Consider the following 10,494-nt stretch of genomic DNA (forward strand, 5'->3'; position numbering starts at 1 on the left):
GCAACTCGTCTGTTGGCCATGGTCAAAGCTCAACGTGACCCAGAAGCAAACCAGGGAAGGCCAGCGAATTTCCAGCTTTGTGTTGAAAAAGGGAGGCAAAATCAAACGGAGTAAATCCAAAAAAGGGAAGAAAAAATTGCCTAAAAATTAACATATTCTTTTGACTGAATATTGTATATAGTAAATCCAATAGCGTCAAAATCATTTCTTTATTCAATAACAAGGGTGTATTTGCAAACTAGTATGCAAGGCACTCCCTCTTGGTAAATGGTAACCCCACATGAAAATACGGCCACCCAAACTCACAAGAGCAAAGTGCAAAATATACGATTTTTTCTTAATAAAAAAATCAGCACATTTACCTAAAATAGCATATTGGTGTAGACTTACTTATAAAAATAGCATAGCTACTCGAAACACTAAAATTTTACATGCGTGATTTTAAAATTGCAATAGTAAACGTATTTTTTCAGCTTTTTAAATCGTAGTTAAAAATCCAAGGTATACCCCAACTGGCAGCAAAATGACCTTCACTTCTCTTGCCTAGTCCCAATTTATTTATTTATTATGGGAAATTATTATGATTATAACTTATTAAGCAGTACTAGAAATTAAAAAAAAAAAAATGTGTGCCTTTTAATTTATAAACAATATAAATGACTAGGTAGTAAAAGCCTACCATATCTACACCTTTCTCAACTCTCAAGGGAAAATTTACAATAGTAAAGAAATAATTATCAATACTTGCTTTATAAAAATAATAAATATAACAAAGAGAAAAATAAGAAAAAAATATTTTTTATTTCAATATATATATATTACCATGAAAGGCTACTCATTCAATATATACTCTAAAATTTCTCCATTTTCACTTCCCTTTCAAGTCTTTTTTTTCCCCTTTCCTAATCATCAACCATTGCAGATTCCTTTCCTTTTATTTGTTTATTTTTTCCTTCTTTGAAAATTTTAGACAAAAGGGTCAGGGTGATATTGAGTTCTTTGTTGTCATGTTGTTGAAGGGTTGTCTTGCTTTTGGTTCAGGGGAATTCAGTTTTTTTCAGATTCCTGTTCATGCATGATCATCATCATCTTGTTATTTTCTTGTTGGCCCTCTTTTGGTATCTGGGGTTTTGAAGAAAATTCTGAATCTTTTTGTTATCTGACACCAACACCAATTTGGATTTAAAAGACTGTATCTTTCCTGGAACCACTCTGTTATTCAGGTTTCCAAGGTGAGACATCATACAAAATCCGTTCCTATGTGTATCTGTTCCTATGTGTCTCTTTCTTTCTTGTAGCCTGGCATTGTTATTGTTGTTTTTTTGGATTATCTGCTGTTTGCTTCTATCCAGAACATTGACCGAGTAAAGATATGGGCTTTATTGGTTTCTGATCTTCACAAGAGTGCGCTTTTTTTTATTGGAGTCACGTGCTTCTTGTTTTCGCTTTGGTTTGAATTTGGCATCTGAGTTTGAATGGCCACTCTTTCTTAAATTGTAATATGGTAATCAGTCATATGTTAATGCTATTTGGATGTGTGGCATATTCATCAAATTGACGAATTCTGTGCTATAGTGTTTAAACTGGTTCTGATGATCTTTTCTCTTCTCCTGGTCATGCAGATTTTTTGATGTGTAGTGAAAAGCAAGCTTCTGATCAAATGATTTCCAGAGATGGGGATTAGAAAGCTGTGGTTATTTAAGTTTCAGAGTGATAGATATTTGGGGTATGTGCTTATACAATTGTAACTGAACTGGGCTGGTTGCGATTTTGTCAGCAAGAATGTTGGTTATAAGAGTGGTTTGATTGTTTGGTGAGGGGAATCTTAGATGGACATGCCCTCTAGTTGCAAGTATCCAATGTTCTTCGGCAGAAACTTGAATTCTATAACATGTAAAGGTCTTGCTTTGATTGTGATTGCTCTGTTTCTTAGAGTTGTGCTGCTTCCTTCATTCTCTGGCTATGGTAGGATAGATAAAAAGAATCTTGATTTGATTCATAGCCGATCTTTGTCCTTGGATTCTGATAATGGAATTCGTAAAGAAAAATTCTTAGAAGTTCCTCAGATAGTATGGGGACTAAACAATCAAAAGATAGCATTTGCGAGAGCTTGTCTAACTGCTAGAATGCTGAACCGGACTCTGCTAATGCCTAGTTTAAGTGCTTCCCTGTTCTATAAGGAAATAGATCGCCTCCAGCCTATTTCCTTCGACAAGGTGTTTCAATTTGAGAGGTTTAATGCCCTCTGTAATGGATTTGTGCAGTTGGGCCGTTATTCAGATCTTCGGAATCGGACTGGAGTGTATGAGCTTCAGAAGGGAAGTGGGAGGAAGTGGACAGTTGAGAGGGATTTGGATCAATTGAAAGAGTTTGGCGAGGATTCATTTAATGGATACGAGGTAATAAGAATAGTTGGGAAGAACCCCTTTTTGTGGCATGATCATTGGCCAATTAAGGACTATGCCAGGGTCTTTGAATGCTTGGTTTTGGTTGATGAGATAGCTAAAGAGGCGGATAAAGTTGTGTCTAAGATTAGAGAAGTAGGAAAAGAGATGAGGAGAAAAACTCAGTCTGCTCAGAGTGGTGTCGATCTTGATAGTTCTTTGTTGCAGCCAGTGCCTTATGTGGCGGTTCACATGAGAATAGAGATAGATTGGATGATTCACTGTAAGAAGCTAGAGCAAAGATTAAATGTTAGTGAAATTTGCAGCAGCAAGCAGGAGATCATGGAGAGAGTAGGGAACATTGTTGGCTTAAAAACTCCTGTTGTTGTTTATCTTGCTGTGGCAGATAGTCTTCTTGAAGATTCTTCTTTACTCACCGGGTGGAAGGAAGGTTTGCTTCCTGTTGAGAAGAAGAAGCTCAGTGTTGATGGAATTTACAAGAAATACCCATATCTCATTCAGTCAGCAATAGATTATGAAGTTTGCTCAAAGGCTGATGTATTTGTCGGGAATAGTTTTTCAACATTTTCAAGCCTCATAGCTCTCGAGAGAACACAGAAGATGATTAGAATGGGTGTCACAAGCTCGTGTGGCGTGAATGTAAGATGGCCTTCATATGCATACAATATATTGGGGGAATCCAATGGTCCTCATAAATGGATGACAAATATGTCTGATTCAAGCCTCAAAGCAATTAGCTATGGTTCTAATATCATCTCCTGTTGAAGATTATGGAATGCATCCTGCCACAGACACTTCAGTTCAGAACCTTAATCGAGTTCGCGAGGAAATTGGTTGGTATAGTTTTGAAAGTTTTTTCTGTACAGAGAAACAAGGATATAGAATGCCAGGATAGCACTTTAGACCAGATTAAGTATACTTTTCATTTTTTCTGTTATTTAAATTTTTTCTATTAATTCACTTATGTTCATAGAGATTGAATATTTTCTCATCTTTGGATGCTGCGTGTGCTGCCCTCAAATTCCGAAAGAGTATTACCAGTCCTAACAGAAATCTTTAGTGAAGTCCATAGATTTATATAACTGGATATCACCCATTTCTGCAGTGCTTGGTTTTGGTGACTAGTAGAACGGGTAAAAAGAACAGAAATAGAAATTTAAGAGTTGAACGGTGTTATTCAATAGTTTACTGCACTTGCCTGTGTAATTTTGAGGTTTAATTCATAGAATACTATTTTCAATTGTACATAGTCTGATGTTCATGCAGAAAGTAGAGATTCAGAACTCTTTTCAAGCTCTACATTGCAGGAAATCATTATCAAGGTATGTGCTGTTTCATTACTTGATTAAATCCAACTTCTGAACATGACCTGCCTCACAGAAATCTCAGCAACATCTTGTGAAGTTGCATTCGTCCTGTCTTAGATATGGTGTCATTTTATGACATTCTATCCACAGGACATGTTACATTAATCCTAGTCTTGAGTGACACATTGTTTTATGCTATGATGATGTTTCTTAATGTATCTTTGTCGATATGGTTGTCTTATGAATTTGTCAAACTCAAGTTTCTCCCATCTCATACCATTGCCGTGCCTTTCGTCTTCCTTTTCCTGCTGTGCCTTCCATAATTCCTTTTTGTCTCCGGGATTCAAGGGCGATACAGAAAGGAAAAGGTTAAAGGGGTCACCTTCCTCCATTTCCTCTGAAACAATCAAGGAATAAAATTCTCTTGTGGGTCCAATGATGTCCAGCCTGCAAAGGAATTTTTGTTGGTCCGCTGTCTTGTTTTTTAGATGATTGTTGAACTTTCTTTGTTCAAGGGTTCATCATGGACGATAATGTGATAGCAACCTTGATTATTTTTTTGAATGAATATGTTTCTTGCCATTGACTTTATTCTAAAAATTAAAACAACCTCACTCCATCTAAAATCTCTAGGACAATGAAGATAGAGGAACATATTCTTGTATCCTTTATATTTTGAAAAAATAAAAACAATGATGAAAATCAATATATGATCGTTATATTAATTTAAGTAAATTAATTACAGCAGTGACTAGTTATTTCCTTCTTCAGGTGTCTCTTTTTTTCACATGCTTTTTAGCCAGGCACAAATTAAATACTGATGGACCTTGCTCAATATCATTCGTAAGTAATTCATATTAACATTCAGTGAAGCCTTGCAGTGCTGATTTTTCACTTTTCTCAGCATCATCATGTTTAGGGTTTTTGATATCCGCTTTCTGGAATTGGTATTGGTGGCTGTTATTTTCTCTAGTTATGTGTAACTCCATGTTGATATAGAGATGCCTGCTGTCCCATGTTGAGGGCAATATCCTCCTCACTTAAGTAAATATTGGGATTTTAGTTTCTGTTTATTTCTAAATGTTAACAATCTTAGGTTGTGTTACTGTCCTGTCTTCTTGTATTTTATATTTTCATGAATTGCTGCTTTTTTGCTGGATAAATTTCATGCTTCAGCTTGCAATATACTCGATTTCTTGTAAAATCGCTTTTTTTTCTTGAAGAAAACCCAGTTGGGATTCCTTGTTGGGTTGGACCTTTCACTCAGGAGGTTGAATCGTGAGGTTTCGTTGGGTGGTGTCTTGAATCAGAAATAACCTCTGCTCATGCTACTATCCATTGTGGTGGTCCTCACCACAGTGCCAGGATTTATTAGAAGCTTGAGACGAGGCCAGTGAATCATGTCATAGCAATTCCCACTTAAATATTCAAGATGAAATTGCTATATTTTTTTTTAAAAGAAAAATCAGTTTTTCTTGCTACAGCTATAACTACTGCAGGAAAACATTTTCTTCTGAATAATAAGATGCAGCATAAGATTGGATCTTCCTATCATAGTTAAGATTGAAGTTGCTATGATATATCAATGTTGATTCTAATTCATATTTTTTAAAAAAAATCATGAGACTCCCATCCTGCCAAAAAACCTACATACAATTCCGTGCATGGCATTTACTAATCCCACCTCACACCAAGCTGTGATGTTAGGTAAATCTTTGGGATGCTAATGTGGCTGCATAAATGCAAAATGACTTGAGAGATCACAAAGAGTTATCGCAGAAAGGAATAAAATGACAGCCTCCCCATCACTTGCCATCTTCCAAGGTCATATCCATGACCACTTCAGAGGCTTAAAGCTTACCTTAAGCAACTTGTTTCTGATCCAAAGAGAATCTACTGTCCTAACCCTACCCAAGATGGGAACAAGAACCTATTGATTTCATATCAAAATTCTCAGGAATAACTGCAAAAGAAGAAAACAGTGTTGATTGATGCTAGAAACAGTGGCATATTGCTTTGCATGGTTTAACAAGCTCGATTTAACTAAATGTTTCATTAACTTCCAAGCACTAAAAGTGAAAGCTTTCCTTCATTACAACAATTCACAGTAGAGAAAAAAAGGAAAACTTTGTTTAATTTTCTTTCAATTTACTATGTAATAATGTTTTATCTATTTTCTGTTTCTTTCAAGAAGATTGCTTCTCAAGCATTCATTCTGCTTCCATCTTATGGACCTTAAAGATCACACATAGTCCGGCAGAGATGATGAAAAGGCTATGAAGGAAAGAGAAGTCCCAATTTCTGCAATTCCCGTGTAGATGCAAATGGAGTAAATAGAGTGAGATGCTCTTTCACCTCCCTTAAGGTTGAGTAGATATGCAACTTTTTCCTAGTTTATTAGCACTCCTATATTAGCTTTCATTGGATATAGTCTTCGTAGTAGTTGTCGCTTATTACAGAGACAAACCTCTCAAGCCAAGGAAGCTGATGAAGATCCTTCATGGCATCTACATATGAGTCTGTACAGCTGGGCGGAGATTGGTATGGATGGTGGTCACTCAGACTGAAACCCCCAGCAAGAAACCTTTGAATTAGTGCCAGCTGTGACCTCTCTTGTTCTGAGTAAGCATCCATAAGCATGGGTAGTGAGTTATAAGTCTCCCATGCCCATTGTTCTGATTCTTGAGCTGACTGGGTGACCAAATCTTCAGAATTTTCTTCGTCCCAGAAGGCACATTGACAGGTCTGTTGCCCATTCCTATATTCAGCACCACAAGAATAACAGAACTCATGCCCACACCTAGGAAAAGAAAGCAGATTTAGGGTTAAGAACTTCAAAAACCACAGAGTAAAGGAAGCAAATGCAACCTCTTTATTACCGATTTAATACGTAAAATGTAAGCGATTGTTAACCTGCACAAGCAAAGGATTCAGGCAAACCAATCTTACATGATCTAAAGTCAAGAATGCCATAGATATGACCAAAGCTTAATAGTAAGTTAGCTTTTATTGATCTCAACTGTAAATGCAAGACTAAACATAAAGTGAACCGATAGTATCTCCTCAAAGCAGTCTCCACATGGGTGATCATCTAGGCAAGGCATTTGACTTTTCCAAAGCCAGAACAAAAAAAAAGGATTTGAACATTTCCACTTGCTCTGCAGTGTCAATACCAGTCAATATTATGACCTGTTGAAGGTCCTCATCAACTGCCAAATTTCATTCATCCAAAAAGAAAAATTCCCAAGTAACCTGGATCAACTAAATGAATAGCTTTTCCCATTACTTAAGTCCTCTCCAGTAGTATTATTTCTGCAAAATGATTTAGTAGAGACAACAGAAGAGGTATGATGGCTTGGATTTTTCATTAGATAGTTAGTACATGAAAAGGCATCAAATTATCAAGATCACAACAAATCCATCTTAATTAATAAATTACCAGCATCCCAGTTCCATTTCTTACTCAGTTTCCAAGAATGAAACATTGAGTTACCAGATGATTTTGCAACCATGCTATCTACTTCAAGCTAGCACCACACCACACACGATCTAATAAAACAGAAGGTAGAAAGAAACCCCAAAGGTGCCCATGTAACTTACCAGCAGGTCATATGGGAGCAACCTTGAGAGAGCTCAATCATCCTGCGGCACTGTTGACAACGCCTCCATCTTTTATTTTGTGCCAGAAGATGCAAGGTAATGTCTGCAGCATCCCTCTCTTCTAATGGAAGGTTCTGGTACTCTTCACACCTCATGGAAGAATGCCAAGGAACACCACATTCCACACAGATAAACCTTCGACATACAGGGCACTCAATGCAGGTATTATCAGACTCACTTGATGAACTTACCCTAGCTGACATACATTCTCGATGATCAAGCAGGACAGAACAATTAGGATAGGGACAGTAGATTCTATCAGAATGGTGAATATCAGCTTCAGCCAGGGCAATTTCCAGAGATTCATATGAAGTGAGAGGAAGAAATGATCTGCATTCATTGATGGAAATGCAATATTTGCATCCCAACTGTGGGCATATGATTGGCACTTGAGATGACTGTACTTTTCCATCAACATAGGTCTTCATACAATGTGAGCAGAATTTGTGGGAACATTTCATTGTTATCATCATTGGCGACATCTTATCCTCACAACAAATAGAGCAGTTATCATGGGATTTGCTCCCATTGGATGGAAAAGAAACGACCCCAACTGCTACCTGTGCTAAGCGTAATGGCCTCTCAAGATCATAGCAGGGACTGAGTTTCAGAACAAAAGCTTCCAGGTTGCTGGCACGTTCAAGTATCCTTTGCCTCAGTGCTATCAGAAGTGGAACCTCAAGTTTCTCCTCGTTTGTTATCTGTCAAAAGTTAACATAAACTAAAGCCACATGGGAAGCATGCACAGGGCAAGATATTTGGTATCAAGGTTGCAATAGATGGTGTAAACAAGGTGAATTGGCAGTGAAATCTTTATTACATAGATTAAAGCTAAGAGAGACAACTACTATAATTGGGAAGCACTTATTGTTTGAGAAATAAATCAGTGATGCAAAAATCAAAATGATTGAAGACAATTAGCACAACATATAGCATTCAGAATCACCGCAACATCATAGAATAATTAATATAGCTGGTCCAGAACTAAATCTATGATAGAGATTCCAAACTAATAAATTCTTTCCACTGTTCAGAATACTGAAAGTAGAAATTCTTTGAAGCTCCAGATTCATAAAAGGAAAATTAAAACATGTCTTGGTCTTGCATTGTGAATTCTTCAAAATGGATTTGAGAAGATACAATAATAATGATGACGAGGCCATAAATTATTTCTACAAAGATTGTTTTCTTTCTTTTGATGCAGCAATACACGATCAAAACCACGCTGTAATTTCACAAGAAAAAAAAAAAACACTTTGGCAACACTTCTATCACAGATGTTTATTCAGGTTTTACACAATCATAGCAAGTTTTGTCTACATTGTAGAAATAGGATGCAAAAATCATGTCTAATGAAAGACTCACCTGATTATATAACAGTTCAGAGTCAGTGAACGCATACACACGGCGGATATTGTTCTGCATAGCCTCAGCAAGACCATCCATAAGAGCCAAATAGTCAGCAACAGATTCATCCACATAGAAGTCGAGTTTCTTTTGCACCTGAATAACAGGAGCATATTCAGTCCTTTCCATGACAACACCAATTCCAGAGAACCCAGAAGCAGAGCCCCCATCCTCAGCAACTGACATCCCCTTGAAAAACATCTTCACAGAAAATTCATCAAGATCTTCCTTTGGCTCTTCCTTCACTATATCTTCAATCTCTTTCCACACTTCTTCATCTTCACAACAACTACGAAAATCTTCCTCGTCCTCCTCCAATTTCATCTCCCCCCTAACTAAACTCGCTGAAGACCCATCACTAAAAGCTACTTGACCCTCCATCTTCAACACTATTTACTCCAAAATCCAGCAGAAGCCGACAGATATTATGACTTCAAGGTGTGATTTATATCAAACTCTGATTAAAACCCGGAAACAAAGCAACCAAAAACTCCGTATATCAGCATCTATTTCTTTACAAATCACAAAGTAAATTGCATATCAACAACATGCAATCTCCCCTAAACTTGAGTGAAACCATCAAAGAATTGATCCAAAAATCCAAACTTTAGCATCCACTGCCCCTAAAAAACACACACAAAAAAAAAGGATGTCAAACAGTGACCTCAAACCTGCAACTACAAAATCAAAATCTAAAAAACAGCAATTAAAAGATCAATCCAAAGCTTCAAACTTTACTACTCACAACCCATAAAAAGTAAAAAAAGAACCACCCAAAACAGCAAAGATAGAAAATTTATCACATCAAACATCAATCAAAATCAACCCAATAACCCTTGTGGCTCACAATCTCTCCACTTACTTGAAAGAACAAAAGAACATATCCATACAACAAAACCAACATAAAAAAAAACATTAAAAGAATCAAGAAATAAAAAAGGGTATTAATTAAAAAGACAAGAAATGAAGCTTCCATACCATGTTGGCTGTCATGGAATTTAATCTGATGATTCCATTTATGTGTATCTGACTGTGTTTAAGAGGTAAGAAAACCCTAATCTGACAAAAAATAAATAACAGACCCCGCCTTTTCTTTTCGTACTTCGCTTACATTAAGCAAAGATTAAGGGATAAGGGGAGAGAGAGAATCAATGAGGAGGAGTACTGTTATTGTTGGTGTTAATGCAGTAAGAGAAAAGCAAGGAAAGGGCCAGTCTTTATTGTTTGGTTTGCTGGCATTCTTTGTTTTTTCCTAGACTTTTATTTCTAAATTTTTAATTTTTACAAATCTCCAGATTCCACTGTTTAAATAAATAATAGCCACTTCTGCCTTAGCTACTCACCTCGTACCATTCATGGATTCACTTATTTTATATTACTTATTTTCAACAGTCAGGGAAGATTTTTTTTTTCTTTTTTCTTTTTATTAGGGTGAAAAATACAATTATCTGACCTGAACATACAGTTTTTCAAAATTACAGACCGATTTAAATCCATGAATCAAGATAATTCATCAAGTCGATTATCTCGGATCGGTTAAATTCCAAACAGATATAATTATACTGAGCTATAAAATTCTTAAGCCCGCAGGAGCATTCTTGCAGGCCTATAATTTTGTTACTTGATTTTGGATAAAATGAAAAGAAGAGACTATCTCTCCTCCTCTACGTTCTGATCACTGTTATAAAGTAAGACAACCAGGATCAAAAGGTGGT

At 36.5% G+C, this 10,494-nt stretch overlaps 2 protein-coding genes across 2 annotated transcripts; one reads left to right on the top strand and one right to left on the bottom strand.

The window, feature by feature from the left end:
* Positions 1-860: 860 nt before the first annotated feature.
* On the top strand, positions 861-5,257 carry LOC118028238 (O-fucosyltransferase 23-like). Its single transcript, XM_035031770.2, has 2 exons — positions 861-1,232; positions 1,623-5,257. Exon 2 carries the CDS (start codon positions 1,830-1,832, stop codon positions 3,168-3,170), a length of 1,341 nt encoding a protein of 446 aa, XP_034887661.1. The 5' UTR covers positions 861-1,232; positions 1,623-1,829; the 3' UTR covers positions 3,171-5,257.
* A 419-nt stretch (positions 5,258-5,676) lies between these two features.
* On the bottom strand, positions 5,677-10,030 carry LOC118028237 (E3 ubiquitin-protein ligase RSL1). The gene is made up of 4 exons (XM_035031769.2): positions 9,758-10,030; positions 8,738-9,402; positions 7,313-8,073; positions 5,677-6,512 (listed from the first exon to the last, which is right to left on the bottom strand). Exons 2-4 carry the CDS (start codon positions 9,158-9,160, stop codon positions 6,131-6,133), a joined length of 1,566 nt encoding a protein of 521 aa, XP_034887660.1. The 5' UTR covers positions 9,161-9,402; positions 9,758-10,030; the 3' UTR covers positions 5,677-6,130.
* Between the last annotated feature and the right edge of the window lie 464 nt (positions 10,031-10,494).

The sequence above is a fragment of the Populus alba genome, chromosome 15 (genome assembly GCF_005239225.2).
Source record: "Populus alba chromosome 15, ASM523922v2, whole genome shotgun sequence".
NCBI lineage: Eukaryota > Viridiplantae > Streptophyta > Magnoliopsida > Malpighiales > Salicaceae > Populus > Populus alba.

Coding starts and splice junctions, on each gene's coding strand:
- LOC118028238 (XM_035031770.2), top strand. CDS start 1,830: ATGGACATGCCCTCTAGTTGCAAGTATCCAATGTTCTTCGGCAGAAAC.
- LOC118028237 (XM_035031769.2), bottom strand. CDS start 9,160: ATGGAGGGTCAAGTAGCTTTTAGTGATGGGTCTTCAGCGAGTTTAGTT. Junction 8,074..8,737: donor CTGAACTGTTATATAATCAG/GTGAGTCTTTCA, acceptor AACTTTTGACAG/ATAACAAACGAGGAGAAACT. Junction 6,513..7,312: donor TGCTCCCATATGACCTGCTG/GTAAGTTACATG, acceptor TTCTTTTCCTAG/GTGTGGGCATGAGTTCTGTT.